The sequence below is a fragment of the Parasteatoda tepidariorum genome, chromosome 2 (genome assembly GCF_043381705.1).
Source record: "Parasteatoda tepidariorum isolate YZ-2023 chromosome 2, CAS_Ptep_4.0, whole genome shotgun sequence".
Classification (NCBI taxonomy): domain Eukaryota; kingdom Metazoa; phylum Arthropoda; class Arachnida; order Araneae; family Theridiidae; genus Parasteatoda; species Parasteatoda tepidariorum.
Window position 1 is genome coordinate 44,653,138 of NC_092205.1, and position 19,435 is coordinate 44,672,572.

Consider the following 19,435-nt stretch of genomic DNA (forward strand, 5'->3'; position numbering starts at 1 on the left):
TTCGTTCACGTTTCGTAATTCGCGGAAATTAAATGGCTCCTGTTTAATGTTTGGTTGTGTTCAGAGAACAAGTTGATTTATTTACCATATATTTTGTAATTAATTATAAAAAATGACAATTAAAGCTGCATTTTTAATGTCTGCTAGAAAAAGAAAATAGAAACTCTTTAGTTTGACCGATCATAAATGTAGATTTCTTTTTCTTGTCTAGAAGGTAATCAAGTATTGTAGTTCAAGAGTTTTTTTTAATCATTTAATTACATTATTGAATTAATTTTTTCATTTTCTTTTAAAAGCTGAAATCACTTTTTTAATGCCTTAGATATTATGAATTTTTCATTCTTTTATTATTATATAAATTACTATTCTAAAATAAAGTTGGCACGTCATCTATGTGACAAGCGGCTAGAGAATAACTTGTAATGCTTAAGACTCATATGCTTTTGAAAATTAATAAAAACACTGAAACTAACGCTTATGTTTTTGTTTCCTGATTGTGTAACATTAGCTTTAATTAATACCTATTAATTTAAAAGTTTTTTTTTTGTTGACCCATTCATAATGACATTGTAAAAAGTAATATTCCTGGGTTTATTATTTTGAATGGGATTATTAATTGTTTGTGTCTTGAGTTTACTTTAAATCATAACCATATTTTTTTTGTATGCAAAAATAGTCATTTTTATAATTTAGTTTATTGTTCTTTTTTTTNTAAATTTATTTTTTAATTTAAAAAAAAATTTTTTTTTTTTTTTTTTTTGCTTCTCATTTAGATTTTAAAGATTGAAATATGTCTACTAAGAGGCCTGCACCGCAAGATAATTCAGCTCAAAATTCTGCTAAAAGGGTTCATTTTGAGCCATGCAGAATTGGTTCTGTTTCAACTCAGGTTTGTATGCATTTTAACACTCTTTATCTAGTAGATATTTTCAACCTTTTGAATACAGTTTTTATAGTAATATAATCTTGACTTAGTCAGGTTTCTATATTGTGAACTAGTAAATATTTTGGCATTTTGTTTAAATCTTAAAATGTCAAAAACATTTACTTATATTTCTGATTATATTAAGGGGAAAATTTTTAGTAAATATGGCTATGAAACTATGCACATTTTGATTATATGTATGTCTTGTGTTTTTCAGCAAGAGATATCACCTTTTGTTACTTTTACAATTAATGTATATTGCTATTTGTTCATTCTAATGCTTCTTATTAGTCTCATGATATTGATGGGAAATTTACATTACATCAATACATAATTATATATGATATAATTGAGTCTAAAAGAAAATATCAAAACAGTAATTTCTATTTAATTGAGATAGTCATGTGTATGTCTTTTGTTTTTTCAATAAGAGATATCACATTTTATAACTTTCCCAATTATTGTATCCTGCTATTTTCAATTTTAATGCTTCTTATTAGTCTTATGATATTGGTGTGACATTTACATTACATCAATACACAAATAAATGATATAATTGAGTTCAAGAAAAAATGTCAAAACAGTGATTTATATTCAATTGAAGATAGTCATATCTTTATCATCAGCGAAAAAACTTTTACACAGTTTTTATTTGCAGAAAATTTTAATCAAAATTTTATTAAAAATGTTGTTTATAAATCTCTGTTTTAAACTTTTTTAAAAAAGTAACATTTAATAACTTAAATAAAATGTTACAAACAAGATAATTATATTATATAATTAGCCAATCATATGAATTTGGAATTCTAGACTAGATTTATCTCAATTTTTTATTATAAATAAAAAAAATTTTTATATATTGGACTTTTTTAGTTCTATTTCAAAAAGTTTTTTTTTAAAAAGATAACTGTCATCTCTTAAAATCTTGTCAAATATCATTAGATATACTATCTAGACTAAACAAACAATTGAATCAGTTTGTCTGAAATAGTTGAATCTAAGTTCTGTAAATTGTATATATGTAATCGTAAGCATGTTTGATGAATTTCAATTACCTTTTCGTTTTTCAAGTTTAATTTATAGCCACGTGTTTTGCGAATGCTGGGAAATGTAATTTCATACAAATTTTGCATAATTACTTTCTAATTTAATTCAATTAAGATCTAGATACATTTCCTGTTTTTACAATTGCAATTTTGCCAAGAAGATTTCTATAACATGATGTGCTATAGAATAATGGTCAAGTTTGGCAACTTCTGGGCAGCAGTTTAAAAAAAACAACAACAAAAACAAGGGACCTATTTGAAGGGTATAACTAGTAGCAAGCCTTATGCAAACCTCTACATGTTTTTTCTATTTTTTTATTGAAAGTTTAAAATGGCAAATGGCAGTCATGATATGAAAGCATCTTCTATTTATACCTTATTCAGTTTGACCAGGGATTCAAAAAACCTACCTGCCCAATAAAATCCGTGCGGGTTTTACTGGGTAAAACCCACCCTAAAGTGGGTATAACAAAATTAGATCATTAACTCAATGTTTAGTTGCAACTAATAAAGTTTATATGAAAAGGAGTGAATTTTAATATGAACTTTCGAGTAACCCAAAACATTAGGCTACCTTATTTCACTAAAAAATATGATGGGTTGGACCATCAAAATTGTCCATATAGTATGTCTGATAGGTGAAATATATGAATGAATCGCATCTTTAATGATTGAAGCATAAACTTGTTATCTGCCCACTATGTTGACAGACTCACAATTATTTTGATTTCTGGACAAGAAACAGATTATTTCATTAAAAGTATTTTAAGCTTTCTATTTTCTTTAATGTTTGCAAAATTTTATTAATATATTTGTTCAATTCAAATTTTAATGGATTAATAAATGTTTTCATTGCAATTTTTAACTATTCTTTATGCTCTTCAATATCTATAACCAGCATTGGCAGGGTTTAGGACTAAATGAATTAATCCACAGTTTAAACTGTCCTGTCCAAAACTGTCTTAAACTGTCCAAAACCCTTTTACTCAAATTATGTCACAATTTTATCTGAACATTATTTAAAAGGAAAAATAAACATAGAACTAATAACATATTGATAATTAAATCTACTAGAGAATATTTGTTTTTAAATGTATAATGTATTATTAATATTGCTTGACTCTTCAATTTAAACATTAAACAAAGAAAGATTACTCAGTAATCAATATCAATTGGTCCTTTCATTCAATAGTACATAACTGAAGTTTGACCTTGCCATACAGCTTAAGCTATTAGGGACTAAGTGCTTGGTTAATCTTAAACAGGTTTATTTATTTATAGTACTATTCAAGAATACTTTTATTTCATTGATGTTTGATTCTTTTAGCATAGTGGTGATACATCACCAGTGTCAGTAACTGAAACTGATGTTATGCCCTTCAAAACTGTTAATACATTTTTCAATTATTTTGTATTTCCAATTTAAACTAGTATATTTATATTTAAAAACATTTTTAGATGTCTTTTTTATAATTTTGTGATGAGGAAATTATAACATTTTTAAAAAAAAAATATTGTGAAAAATAAAAGGTTAATTTTTAAACAAATGTAGTATTTTTTTAAAAAAATTATTATTTTTTAATATTGCATTATTTATCCTTATGCAAAAACATTATTTATCAGTATTAAAAGCATCTTTATATTTAAAAGATTAGGTATTAATTTTTGTTGTTCAATGAATTGTAGAGCTTCAATAATTATAAACCTTTTCCTATTATATTATATTATTTTCCTTTAATAGGTTAAAGTGAATTGTATAAAAATATCAAATATTTATTGATACATGTAATTATTATGTGTACAATGGTTACACCTATAGAATTTTTACTTTTTGCCAAAGTTCAAGGTTTTGGACACTTTAAGACAGTTTTATCCAGTTTAGGACAGTTTAAGACAGTAAAACCCGCGTGTCCTGTCCAAAACCCCAACCCTATCTATAACTCATAGCTATAACTTAATTTTGATATGTATGACTTAAAATATGACAAAAAATCTACGTTTTGTTCATTCAGTTTTCTATTTTTATGTATGTCATTTCCAGTGCCTGCTCGCTTTGTTTACAAATCCTCACATCTGACCAAAATGATTCTGTCACAATCATTTTGGTTTCTTGTGTATAAACAGATTATTACATTGAAATTAAAAATTAATCAATTGAAAAATCCCAAAATTTCATAACTCAGATTTAGTTTTAGGCATTTTTTCCCCCGATTCTTTTAAGGATTAAATTTAAATCTTATAATTTAAATCTTATAATTCAATTCTACAAATTTGTTTTAAATTCTATCTTTTTTTTCCATGTCATAGTCTATATAAAAAAAATTATAGATAAAACATGATGGATAAGATTATTTATTATATCAACCAGAATCTGTGCATTTTAATTTTTCTGTTTGAGAATCTGGATACAAATTTCTTAGTACGAATAACCTGTGAGAGCAAAGGGGAAATGACAACCGCTAATGTTAATATGGGATTTTCTGAGAAAGCATTCTTTTTTATTTTCATCTGAAGTTATATCTGTTAGAAATAGAAATGAAACTTTCTATTCACATCAATAATATTAACAACAAAGGGGTCGTTTACTTTAAAATTGATTAGGTTAGTGCAGTCATAAATCCAGATTCCATTTTCATCATACCTTTTACAGCTGCAGCTTATCATTATAACAATAGATTTAGAAAGTATTTTCATAAGCACACAAACTCTTTCTTTTAATATTATAGTTTTACAAGAGAAAAAAGGAACCATGCAAGAAATATTTCAGTTACTTAAAATTATATGGTCCATAGTGAAAACCATAAAAGTTATTAATAATCAAAAACTCCTTACAAAAAAAATATTGTAGTGCATAAGCTGATGAATCTTTTTAATATAATTAAATCTCCACTGTTAAAAAACAGTGAAACTATTGTTTCATCTGTCAAGAAGACAAGTCAGAAAGTACTTGGTAAATGCATAGAAAAGGAAACTAGTTATAAAGCAATTAGTTGTGGGTTGCTTGTGGTCCTCTTTGCACTTCTTGATACTAAATTTTGCTTTTAAACTATCATGTTAATCTAATTAATATTGTGTTAATACATTTAATGCAATATGGACTATGGAATAGTACAAAAAATTTATTATAAATTAAGTGTAAATACTTTACTATTAATTCATATTGTTAATTAATTCATAAAATTTGATTTGATAAAATATATTATTAAAAATGGCTTTTATTAATAAAATTAGAATAATACATGCATTTTTAATGTAATAATTGTTTATTGTCAAGAAGCTAAGATAATTGAAAGGTGTTAGTAGGACTCATTTAACAAAGCGAACAATTGATATATATTGCCTCAAGTGACATATATTGATTAAAATAGAGTACTGCATGCACAAAATATCAAATGTTCATCATTTCTTTAATTGATATTATTCAAATGAAATTTTATTATAAGCATATTACTATAATTATTTTAACTATTTTAAAAAATTATTTGGTTTTATACTTTCAATAAAGATTATTTAAATTTATTTATGCCTTTTTAGAGGCAGAAAAATCTTTCAAATATTCTATTTTAACTATTCAAGTTACACAGGTGTGCAATAGAGAATAATAAAATTTCAGGAAAAGGAAATAAAAGCTAGCGGATATTTCATAAATTCACTTTATATTACTCTTGTCTGAAAATATGCACTTCATTCATTTTATTTTTAAAAATAACTATACTAGTTTCATTCACCATTAAATTATAATTTTTTTTTTCTATAAATATTGCTCTTAACTATTTTTTGAACTGAAAAAGAAAAGAAAAAATTTGAACAGTGTAACTGAAATTTGCTATATACCCTTCTATTGCTTATAATTGAAATTGCTTGTAATTGAATTAATTGCTTATAACTGAAATTTGCTTGTAGCAAATTTATTTTCTATATTTAAATTTTTAGAAGGAAAAAAATTTAATTTTATCCATTATTATTTTTGTAAGTATTTATGACTGAAGAATTATGATTAAAGATTATGACTATGATTTTAAGATTGTGTTTGTTTTTTTATGTCTTAATGCTTTTAATGTCTCAATTAACTATGTGTGATAACATTGGCGATCAATTAATATAGATGAATTGTGAAAAATTAATAAATAATTGTGAATAATAATTTTATAAATAATTGTAAGAATAAATATCTTTTTTTTACAATTAAAAACTGCCTTAATTAATCTTTAGCAATACATTTTTCATTTGAAATACTGAAGAAAATATTAAATTTCTCATTTTTTAATTAAAAAAATCAGGAGGAAATGGATATGAAGGTCCTGCAATTCCAAAATAGAAAACTAACTGAACGACTCGAACAAAGACAACGGCAGGAGGCTGATTTACGATCTAGAATAGAACAGCTTGAAAAGCGACAAACGAGTGATGAAGCTGTACTATGCGTTGTTAACAGATATTGGAATCAGGTATCAATTTTAGTATCCCTAGCAATAATTTATGTTTTGGAATATCATATTGTTGACATAGTAAATAATTAGTGTCAAATTGTCAAGAAATATATTTGATTAAAATATTATTTTAATTGACACTTTATTACTTAGCTAAATGAAGATCTTAGAATATTGTTGCAAAGGTTTGATGCTGAAACATCTGATGAATCAGAAACCCAAAGTAAGTACATTTTAATTTTTTTCCAAGATGTTTATATATACATTTATTAAACATATGTTCTTAATATTTGAGCGGCTTGCTTAAATTTTAGAATTAAATTATTTTTTTTTTACTTCCTGTGGTTTGTATTTGCATTTAATATTCTGTAAGATTAATTGGACTGTTAAAAAAAAAAGTCTTAAAATTCTTGTATTTTCTGTTCGTCTGATATTTTAAAAGTCCCAAATCTCTGTAGTCCATTAAAGGAAATATTTGCAAAGAATAATTAATGAGAAGTAAGCCTAGGATTTTGAAATTTTTTTCTCATTATGTACTCTTTCTTAAATTCATAAGATGCAAGATTTCTAACAATAATAAATAGTTTTATGATTTTTTTTGGATAGTATATTGATATTTTACTTAAAAAGATTTAATAATTATATAAAGTTAAGGTTAAGATTGATTGTCTGGGTTAAATGATAAAATAATATGTTAACATCATTTATTATTTTTAATTAATCAATATATTTCTGTTACTTAAATTCCATGCATTAACTTGTCATGATAGCAAACAATTTCCATATTTCATTTCAAATTTACTTTGAAATAAAAGTATTTAAAGATAGGATTTTCAAAATAACTAATTTGCAAAAGGAAAATATATTTCTAAAAGAACAATATAAAAACTTGATTATTAATGTGTCATTAACTAAAATGGATTTTTTTCTTCTTTCTAGATGAGGAAGAAGCTACTACATCTTTTTTGGCCCTTTTGGGACAGTGGGATAAAGAAGAACTGGACGAAAAATTAGCTCAACGTGTGCAAGTATCTACTAGAGCTGTTGCTAAAGTACTCCAAGCCTTTGATCGAATTGTTCAAAGAAACCATAAAATTATGCTGGCTCTGAAGGGTGACCCTTCTTCTCAAGGTAAAAAGAAAATGAAATTGCTTTCAAACTATATATTTTTCTCTCTTTACGTTATAATTTTCTTTGTTATTGCTTTATTAAATTGTGTAAACAAAACTACAAAAAAAAGGTCACATAATTATGTTTACTCTTGAGGTAAACTTTTCCATTATAAAATGTTTAATTTTTTTCAAATAAATTTGCTCTTTCAGTCATAAATATTTTCTTATCCACTAGCTTTAAATTGTAATAATTTAAGAAAAAAAAAATATTTAATTCTAAAAAAAATTTTAATAACTTAATTAAAATATTTATTTGGCATTTGTCTGAATTATTCTTTGAAAAGAATATCTGAAAATTATTAACTATATTGAAAAGAATATCTTTTTTTTCCCCTTTCCGATTGGGTTGAAAAAAACCTAATTCTTCCACAGAGGTTTTTCCTATGGTTCTTTCTTTTGTTTTTTCTACTGTGAAAGAAACTTGCCATTACTGATTTGAAGACAGTACAATCAATATTATGAAATTACTTTAGTTGAGTGTTTATAAATATTTTATTCGATAATGTAAAATTAAGTTTTTTTATACTATAAAATTGATAAGTTTTCTTAGTTAAGATATTCTCAAATGTGTGTGAGAGAATATTATAAGAAATAATCCGCCACATATGTTTTATTTACATTATAATATGAAAAGGTGCCTGCATATATTTCGGAGCTTTTTGTTGAGGTATACAATTTCATTTTGCTTCAGATAATTATTTAAAATGATAAAGGAACATTATACTTATTGTAACTTCATTTAAGCTCTATTGCAATTTGATCATTATTTAAGCCAATTTTTTTATTTCGAAAATCTTTAGTATCGAAATCTATTTTCTGTGTGAAATTTCTACTTAGAATAAATTCCACTTGAATAATCTTTTCATTTTTTTATTTTATTTATTATCATAATTTAAAAATAAACTGTTTGAGTTTTTTTCTGATTGTTTGCAAGTTGTGAAATCAAACTAATAATATAATCTGTAAATGTATTATGTATGTTAATTCTTGTGTATTTTTTAAATTCTTTTTAGTATAATTACTGAAGTTATAATTATATGAAAATATTGTGTTCATCTTCAATCAATCATGTTTTAAATCTCTTATCTTTTTTCTTTTTTTTTTCTTTCTAGAAACTATTCCAAGTTTAGATGATGTAGTTCGCCAAACTAATGTGGATTTGCAGAATGAAAATAAAAACTTGCACCTGCTGGTAACTGGTTTACATGAAAAACATCATCAAATGAGTTTAAAAGTGAGTGAACTTAACGCAAATATTTTTATATAAAATTTTTAAAAGACTTTAAATATTTTAAATTGGATTTCAAAAATTTTCTTGTAATGTTGACTAATTGTTAAAAAGAAGAAAAAAAAGAAAAATACTGAAATTATACTGCTTTCTTTTACTGAATTTTATATTTAAATAAGCATATATTTTTGTATTAGGGCATTTCAAAAGTTTATTTTCTTTTATCTATAGTTTGCTGAAATTAATGACAAACTAGCTACTCTAGAAATAGCAAATGCTGAGCTTAAGAATCATATTGAAGATTTGGAATATGATTTATCAAAAACAAAGCAAAGAGAAGAAAAGCTGGATATGCATCTATCAGAAAGCATAACAAAACTTAAATCCTATAATGCAGATAATGATGGAAGAACTCCTGTTAGCACTGTAACTCAAGCAAAAGTATGTTATATATTAATTTCATTTTTTTCCTTGCAATAAATTTTGGTATTATAAATCAAAACCTGACGAGTTTTTGATTGTTAAATAATTGTTTTTATGATATAAATGACAAAACTCTCTCTCTCTCTCTCTCTCTATATATATATATATATATATGTGTGTGTGTGTGTGTATATTTTTCTTTCTCAATTTATTTCAACAAATAGTAGTAGCCAGTTGTGGTAATAAAAGCTGTAAACTGTGTAATAGAAAAGAATAATTTTTTAAGTAAGCTTTAGTAAATATTTCACAAATAATAAGACATTTTGTATAAGTATATTGTTTTTTGAATTATAGCTAGAATATGCTTAACAAAACAAACATATTTAATAATAATATTTATTTATTATTAAAGATGTAATTCAGGGTTGAGTTTATGGCTGTCTTAAACTGTATATAGATAGAACATCTGAAATTTACTGTCCAAAAGTGTATTAAAGTGTCCAATATAACTTTATAATTCTAAAATTAATTGTAAACTTAACTATTTTTTACTGATATTTAAGAAAAAAATTCTTTTTATTTGACGAATCTGAATGCTTAAATTATAAGGTTATATTAATTTCTAACGTTTTTCTCTTAAAAAAAGGAATTAATATTTTTCAACTAAAATCTATTAGTATCTTTAACTTGTCACAAGATTTATAATTATTTTTTTAATTAATTTTGGTAAGGGAACAATTAATAATTTATTGACACATTGTTGACTACAAAGGACTCAAGATACCTCTTTACTATGGCAACTCATCTTGTGTCGGTGCAAAAGGTCGGTTTTACATTTAAAGCTAAATTTTTTATTACAACTGGGCAGAAGAAATTGCATTCCTCAACAGAATAGGAGTTTAGAATTTATTTATCCTTTTTTTTCTCTGCAACCAGTATTATCAAGCAGTTGCCAATATTTTTTTTCTTCATTAAAATATTTTCTTTGTTTCTAAATCTGCTTTCTTTAGGTTAAATAAAAATTAATTTTAGGAGCTGTGCTATTTTATATTGCTTATCCAAAACTATCAACTTGCTTAATTTTTTTTTTGTTAAATTAAAATTTTCGAGGAATTTCCAATTAGGGGAAACTTATTTTTCATGTTTTGCAGTTGCATATTATAGAATCATATCTTAATAAATTTGTTAAGAACATTAAACAAATTTTAGAATTTCATCAGCAAAAGCTCAAACGATTGCTTTTATCTCTTGTTCTCTTGATTATCACATGATCTGTTTTTATCCAATTCTTGAACATTTGATCCTAACAAGCATATTAATCAATTATATTTAATTAGTTATAAATTTCCAAAAGTCCTTTTTAAAATATTTGTTTACTTAAAGCAAAAGTAGGAGTAATCATATAAAATAAGACACATAAAATCTCATTTTGATTGTAGAATTTATATGCTAGGGGTATGAAATGCAAAGGAGAATTTTTGCTATAATTACTATAATTTTTTGCTTCATTTATAGGAATATCTTTGGAGTGAATTTTTTTTGTTTTTTGCTTTTCCAAAATGAATTTTTTTCTCTTCTCAGGAGATTTGCCTTCTTTCGATGAAAGGGGTCCCAAAAACCAAAAGTACTCCATCAATCTTTAATTTTTTCTTTTCTTTTTTTAAATTTTTTTTTTACTTTGTTTTATATTGATAGATTAGTTCTTGTTTTTTTTTTCACTATTTGCTCATCTTAGTTAGATTTAATAATAACTTTTACCTTAATCACAGTAACATAGCTGACCAAGACAGTTTATTCCAAGAATCAAAACTTATAATTAGGGATGTAACGAATATTCGGCCACTATTCGGTATTCGGCCCTTTTGCCGAATATTCGTCCTAGCCGAATACTGAAGTTATTTGGCCGAATAATGAAGTATTAATTATGCTGCTATTATTAATTATTTAGATTTGTGAAAGCCTTATTGTTGGCATCAAGATATTTAAAATATTACAAAAAATACATCAAGTTGTTAAATTTTTTTTAAAATATAGAAAGTTTAAAAAAGCAAATTTGTTAATATTTATTTCATTTTTAATTTAAAATTTGAAAATTATTTAATTACAAAATTAAAATTTCAAAAGTGAAACTTTTTAAAAAGTTCTTAATTTTCTGAGTTTTAATAATTTTTCTGACAAAAAAGAAAGTTAAGAATACATTTAACAGTAGTAATGAGTTCTTATTTTAAATAAAATAGCATATAAATTACAAGTATAACTATAACTAAAATATGCTATTATTAATTATTTAGATTTATAAAAGCCATATTGCCTTGTTATTGGCATCAAGATATTTAAATTATTACAAAAAATAAATCAAGTTGTTAAAATTTTTTTAAATATACAAAGATTAAAAAAGCAATTTTGTTAATATTTATTTCATTTTTAATTTAAAATTTGAAAATTACTTTAATTACAATCAAAAGAGAAATTTTTAAAAAGTAAGTATTCAGCCACCGAATATTCGGTATTCGGCCCCATCACTATTCGTTACATCACTACTTATAATCCGATAAAATTTCAAAACTTTTGCTAAATCGGGTTAACCAGACATTTACATATATATGATTCTTCCACCCATTAGATTCTTCTAGTTCGGCAGATTTTAAATATTTGGAACTGCACCCAATCTGGTAATACCGTGATTCTTATTCACGCACTTTTAATATCAAACATCATTTTTCTTATATTCCTGATAGAAAAGTTAAAGTTGTAATTCGTATTCACGGGATTTAAAAATCCAATATCGCAATTTGTATTTACATGTTTTTAAACCCCAATATGGCGATTCGTATTCACGCAAGTTTAAAATCCAATGTCGCGATTCATATTCTAGGGTTTTTAAAGCCCAATAATGCGATTCATATGATATATCAAACATTGATTTTCATATTAATACGTGATTTAAAAACTATGTTTTGCTGTTCGTATTTACGCAATTGAAAAATTATGCATTGTTATTCGGATTTAAAAATTCAATGTCGCAATTTTTTTGCATTTTTTAACTCCAATATCGCAATTCATATTTTTATGATTTTAAAATCTAAAACTAAAAATTCAATATCTCAATGTTGTTTTCTTAAGATTTGAAAGTCCAATATCACAATTCATATTCGCACTATTTTAAAATCCAATATCGTGATTCATGTTCTTGCGATTTTAAAGTCCCATATCGCGATTGTTTTAAAAAGTAAGTTTTTTCATGATTTAGTTGATTCAAAAAATTATCTTAAATATGAAACAGGTATGAAATATAAATTGATATCTTGGTATCAATTTTATGCACATAAAATTTTTAGTTTTTTACTTTGTGTCAGAATTTTTCCCTAACTGTCTTATCATGCTTTGTGTTCCTATTTTTGTTTTTAACAAGTTGGCAGTTATGCAGTAAGCTCCTTATTTTCATTTGTGTCAAGTTTATAGTCTCAAAAAGTATCTTGGTATAGTTATCTGTTTTGTTTGGTACCTGTGTAAGTTACAAAAAAGTGTGCTGTTTAAAAATTAATGCATCAGAATGTAAGTTTAACTTATTTCTTGAAAAAATTGTGCAATGGGAAGAGTATTGGATTAAAATCTGAAGAGTTTAAAATCTTCTTTAGCTTTACTATCCTTTTTTAACTTCTTTTTCCGCATTTTATTTTACTTATTTATTTAAGCTTGAAGATTTGCAAAAAGAATTAGAAGAACAGAAAGAGCTTTCAAATAACCGTCTGGTTGAGCTAGAAACTTTAAATACTGAACATAAAGAGGCTCTAAAACTTGTTGAAAAATTAAAGATGGATGTAAGTATTATATTTATTTTTACTTGTGTACTATTAGTATTTTTTTCTTGAATTGTGGATAGTGAAATTATACAAGGAAAATGTATCGTAGAGAAATCTTGGTTGCAGTTACAAAAGTTTTGCTTTAAAAACTTTACTGTAACCATTTCATTTATTTTCTTTCGTCGAAATTCAAAACTACATTTTTTAACTCAGTTTTTATGTTCCTTAATAAATCAGTTGACCGATTGTGGTGAAATTATACCAAGTTATTGTGGATTTCATGTTAGAAGTTAGGTTCAAACATATTTTTTTAAATAATTAAAGAAATTATTGTAGGAAAACTTTTTTATTTTTTTAGTCAGCACATTAACTAAAGAACTTTAAATTTAACTTCATAGTTTTATGCCTTTGGCACGTATGCCAAAGTTATCAACAACAGAAGATGACACACTGACTACTTAAACTGTACGTTTAATAATTTACTTGAATAATTTTTATTACAAAATAAATATAGAAATCCCCTTTTTTCCCCATGCTTTCTTGGAAAAAGTTCTTTTAAAAACAAATAAGCAAAAGCAAGATGTTATTTTTTCAGCTTTTAAAGAATTTTTCAGAGCTTTTAAGGAATCAGTCATAGTTTTAAATTTAACTAAAGACATACAGTTATAATTAAGTCATAAATTTTCCTCATTCATAAAACAAGTTTTAAATATGTTTTCTGTTATCCTTTTCTTTATAATTAATTAAATAAACATTTTCCTCAAATTGATATTTGAAACTTTCTTCTTATTAACAAAATCTCCTTTTGTAATACAGCTATAAGTAAATTTTTAAACTTATTTATTTTGATAATGTTAACTTAAAAGTATTCCTAGTTATTAAAGGTATTATAGTTGAACTAGTTTTTCTGTGAAGTAAACTTAAAACATGTTTTGTGGTACCTGGGTTATCAAGTTTTTTACAATTGATGGCTTATCCGGTTTTAACTATGGTTTTATCTGTTATTGCAAAAAACCCTTTTTGACGATTCCCAAAACCCCAAAATTTTTCTGTAGCGATAATTATCAGCTATTGCAAATGTGAAGTATTTATAAATATACATAGATATAAAATTATATAAGTGATCAATCAATAACATTCTTGTATTATTTAGACATGAAACTCTCTTTTTGTTTTAACAATTACTGTGAAAAACCCTACTTTTGGCGCAGAAATATTAAATAATTATACAAACAAAAAAAGAAGAGTAAATTGACAATTGCTGAATAAATTAATCTAATCTGTTCTCAGAGCAAATTTTTTTTATAAATTTAAATTTCTCCAAAATATTTTAGCATGTTTTTTTTCTCTCCCTTTTCAGTACAATGACTTTTTAAAAATATTTTTAAAAGTAACGTTTATACATTGTTAAAAAGTTTTGATAACAAAAGAAAAGGAAAAAATCAATTTGATTTGACACAATTCTTGAATAAACAAGCATATGTATTTAAAATAATAGAAATCAAAATGTATTGAAATAGTAATAATTTTTTTAATTAAATTTGTGGTCGCACTCATAAACTTAAGGAATTCAAACTGATAAATGCACTAATTGACATAATATTTTTTTTAAAAAGGAAAAATTTTGCAAAGTGACACATTTTTGAAGAATAAAAAAAATTTTAGGAATTTTTTGAACCTAACTTTTCTCTAGGGTTACCTGAATTTCATTCAAAATATCGATTACTCAATTGGACATATTCTGCTCCCTTGCATAAGTAATAACAACAAATATTAAGAATAAAAAAAATTAAAATCAGACAATTATTGGCAAGCACTTTAGTTTCACTTAATTTAAAAAATCTGCCTAAATTGAGGCATTAAAGAATTTAAATCAAAATTTAAGATTGATAATAATTAAGAACTCATAAGTTATCTGCAATATAAACAGAATAGTTATAATATAGCAAATAATATTGATCTTAAGGTATTATGAGTACTATATATTTAGAAAAACCAATAGTTTCATTAATTTTGGCTATATTTTTACAATGAGAATCATAGTAGTATATAAAGCAAGTATTGTGCATGATTTAATATATAATAAAATGTCCCCAATGAAAAAAAAGAACTTGCCCCAGATTTTTGACAGTTTTTGTCAGATTTGACACTTATTGACAGGTTTTTGATGTGGCATGTCAGAAACCCAACTCTGTGAAACTCAAATCATATGAAATAAAATTGGATAAATTTGCTTGAATCACTGCTATACCCATCTACTGCATGGGCGATATTTCTGAGATATGCCTCTATGCTATTCAAATCATAAACAATTGTGACGTTCTCAGTTAATTTGCACATTTAATTAAAATTATCAAAATGTGATGAAAAAAAAGAAAAATTTGTGATTAATTAATGCTTATTACAGGTTTTTATTTTATCTTTTTGAAATTATCGTATTAGTGTATATATGTAATAAAAAGTAACTTATGCAGTTATTTTATCACAAACTCTTTTTCTTAACATGTATAGTTGCAGTGCCTCCCTGAGAGTGTAGTTGTTGAAACAACGGAATATAAGTGCCTTCAATCCCAATTTTCTGTTTTATATAACGAAAGTATGCAACTGAAAACTTTATTGGAAGAAACTAGAAATCTAATGGCAACAAGCAAAAATACTCATCTGCGTCATATTGAACAGTTGGAGGTAAATATCTTAAAAAAATTTATATTATTAAATAAACATTTATATTTAAGAAAAATTCATGCATTTATATAATATGAATTTGTACAAATAAATCATTTTTTAAACCTAAATAGACAATTACCAGTCACTTATTTTCGAACTGAGTAATTATTAATTGAAATTTTTTATAGAAAAATTATTTTTATTAGAGCCAAGTTATAAAAATAGTTAAATTCTATTGGAATTTATTAAAAATTTTATAAGGCTATAAATCAACCAAGTTATTGATTCTGCTTTTTTTCTTTTCATTCCGTTAGCTGTTTTAAGGTCTACACATTTTAAAGTGAAGTATTATTTACATTTATAACTCATATTTTAGAGTGAAGAGTTAAGTGCACAGAGAAAACTGAGAAATGAAGCTATACATTTAGAAGATGCTTTGGCTCAAACTCGTAAAGAATATGAAATGTTGCGGGTAGAATTTGAACAAAACTTAGCAGCAAATGAACAAACAGGTATTAAATATAATTAGCATTATGTATACAAAGTGTGTTCCATAGGTCATGAAATATATTTGTTTAGGAAAAAAAATATATTTATTGATGATTTTGGTACAAAATAATAATAATTTCTCAGTTATCTCTATCAGAACTTACCCCATTAGCTACAGATTCTGATATATATCTGATTCGCCCTTTTGAAGTAAGCCTCCTTTAACGCTGTTGTCCCCAACACTTAGTCTCAATGTTGTCAAAATGGCATTTTTTTTTCTTCAGTTTCTTCATAAACAAAAAGTACCTAAAGCTAAAACGTTGGTGTACCTCACCAGGATCTCACTGAAGTGAGGAGACATTTGCTTAGTTGCATGGTTTGCAAAATTGCAACCATGTCTTTTTGCTCATGAATGACCTTTTTTTCTTAACACTAAACCAAACCTACCAGAATGGTCAAATGACCCCTTTTAAGACTTTAATGAATAGTGTTAAATTTGCAGTTTTCCTTTTTCTTTACTTACTGCACCACTTTTTCTTTAATATATAACTACTTAATTGTTTAATATCTGTTTCTCTTTTATTTTTCCTGATAATAATGTGTACTCTACTGTTTACAGTAGTCTTTTGACCACTTTAAAATAAATTAAATTTTATAAAGTTATCTGCATTGAAATCTCTGACTTAATACCAGTTTTGAGATTTCCGAAAAAATTTCCTCTGTTGTGTTAAGGGACATGCTGTGTGCTCATGTTCAGTTTGTTTCATGCAAGATACGGAGCCCTTACTGCTGATAACCCGCAAAGCACAATAACAACCATACAAATTTAAGTAGTCGCTCTGCCTGTGGCATTACATATGTTTGCAACATAATCGGTTCTGTTTGTAAAATTAAAATAAGCTGCAATCTTTGGCTAATAAAAAATATAAATAGTAAGTGCTAGTTTTTGTATTTTATTAATAGTGAATTATTCAAACACAAATTCAAAAATTTAGCATAAAAATATCGGTGCAGAAGAAATTGTCAAAAGAAAAAAAAATTAATAATAATAATCTTAACAAACTATGTCCTAAAATAGATGAAGAAGAAAAATCTGAGGCTGAGTATAGTATAAATGATCAATTGGACCTTGAACTATTCAACACAGACAAAGAAGAAGAGAATATTGATAATGTGAGCAGGAGATGAAAGCTTCATACTATTTTCAGAGAAATATCAGGGTTAACGGGATATATAAAACGTAATATTATAAAGTGAGGAGTGCATTTTCGTTGATACTGGATTAGGGCATTATAATTGCTTTAAAAATGTGAACGGAAGTACATCCAGTTTTAGAATCCGAATGGAGTCTAAATAAAGCAGATTTAGTTATTTTTATTGAAATTTTATATGCACACATTTATGGAATAAGAATAGGGTCCTGCTTTTTTTTTCATGAATAATGGGTAGAAAATGTTTCCCTGAAATTATGCAAGTTATTTTTTATACACAAGAAGCGAATGAAGCCAGAATTTGCAGACTATTTGATCTTATTTCAAAGGTATGGAAACATGTATAAAAGAAAAGCGAAAGCAGCTACACACCAGGTACAAAAATTACTGTTGATGAACAGTTATTTGTGACAACAGCAACATGCAGATTTACGAAATATATGCCCAGCAAATCCAATACGTTCATAATCAAATTCTGGTTGGCATCATACAATATCGTTAAACAGATTTGTTATTCTCAAACTCACTAAATCATTTACAGGGTGCAGAAGAAATATGACACTCTAATGTTTTAATGAGTGCATCTTTAGCAACAAAACTTCGATTAAAAAGATTACTTTAGTAGAAACTATTCGTGTGAATAAGAGTGAATTACCAAAACCTGCGAAACAAAAGAAAGACAATATAGAGCGTTTTTCAACATAACTTTACACATCAAATGCATGTACTCTGACAATTTATAAAAGTGAACTGAACAAAAAATCTCTCTTATTAAATTTGAGGACACGAATTTGTAAAAATTGAAAAGACAGGTAAATGTATACATTGCTATTGCTTTTTATAATAACACTACATTTGAGAGGAACATGATAGATAAAAAGTACAGCACAAAATCTAAATCTCAAATGTCGCCTGTGTATGAATTATTCAACATTTTGGATTTAGCTGTGATAAATGCATGGATTTTGTATTGGCCAACAACTGGAGAAGCGATATTGCAAGAAGAATTTTTATTTTTGTTGGTAGAGGAGCTTGCCACTGAATACAGAGATTTACAGAAACGAGAAAGCATTAAGTATGGAGAGCAGATCCCACTACATTTTCTGAAAGATGAAAAATATGTCACATTGGATATTGCAAAAAAATGATACCATAAATATTTGTTCTACATGTAAAAAAAAAAAAAAAAAAATTGTGGAAAATGTTTACAAGAGAGACCTTTCACCTGTAAAAAATGGAATTACGAATAAGTTTTAATTTGAATAACAATATCTGTGTAAATTACTGAAGTAACATAAAATTTTTCAGTTTCGAGTGTTCTTTCTAAACAATATATATTCCTTAAGCCCAAAAAATAAATGTTTTTTAATATAACACAATAATTATTCTGTACTTTATTGCCTATGCTAAGTTCTTTATTATTTATAATCAACTGAAAAAGAATACAACCATTGATTTGAAAAGTGGTAATTTGATTGCCATCAGTAGGAATATGTATTCATAAAATGCCAGTAGGTTTAGTGTTAATCTTTCTAGAATATCCATCATCTGTTTTCAATGCTAACCTTAGCTTATGAAAAAAGACGCATAGTACACTGTGTAGCATTTGCTCCTCAACTTCTTCAGTTTCAGGGATACAGAATGTACCATTTGCTCTTTCTCTGGATCAATCTTATATGTCCATGTATCATCACTGTCTTTTTTTTGTGTTGTTGTTGTTAAGGTTTGTGTAGAATTTTATCTTCTTGAACATTGATTAAAGAAACTAAAATCATGTGTCTGGAAGTGGTCTCAAAATAAGGTTGCACTAAGTATGACATTCTTATGCTGTTGATTTTTGATGCATGTTGATGTTGTCCCTCCCACCTAACCAACCTGATACGCTGTACCCGCCATAATAAACCCGTTCTAATATGCTGTGATTAATTTGAGCCTGGCAAAAAATAATTCACAACTTTTGGGACACACTTTGTATTAAGATTTATAAAGGCAACAAACTGTGGTTTCAATAATAATTCAAATTTAGTTTTAAATTTATTTT

The 19,435-nt window shown here is 25.7% G+C and overlaps 1 protein-coding gene across 8 annotated transcripts in view; it reads left to right on the forward strand.

Moving 5' to 3' along the window:
* The first annotated feature begins 1 nt into the window (after window position 1).
* LOC107440485 (E3 ubiquitin-protein ligase Bre1) overlaps window positions 2–19,435 on the forward strand; it is a 35,095-nt gene continuing 15,661 nt past the window's right edge. For 2 of the 8 annotated variants that reach the window (XM_043042663.2, XM_043042664.2), the window contains exons 1-10: window positions 2–214; window positions 774–889; window positions 6,252–6,419; window positions 6,555–6,624; window positions 7,341–7,532; window positions 8,686–8,807; window positions 9,033–9,242; window positions 12,920–13,045; window positions 15,539–15,712; window positions 16,071–16,206. In XM_043042663.2, the coding sequence (XP_042898597.1) occupies window positions 791–889; window positions 6,252–6,419; window positions 6,555–6,624; window positions 7,341–7,532; window positions 8,686–8,807; window positions 9,033–9,242; window positions 12,920–13,045; window positions 15,539–15,712; window positions 16,071–16,206 (1,297 nt within the window). In that variant the 5' untranslated portion in view covers window positions 2–214; window positions 774–790. The remainder of the gene's footprint in view (window positions 215–773; window positions 890–6,251; window positions 6,420–6,554; window positions 6,625–7,340; window positions 7,533–8,685; window positions 8,808–9,032; window positions 9,243–12,919; window positions 13,046–15,538; window positions 15,713–16,070; window positions 16,207–19,435) is intronic. The other 6 variants (XM_043042661.2, XM_043042659.2, XM_071177535.1 and 3 more) reach the window with 3 other exon arrangements.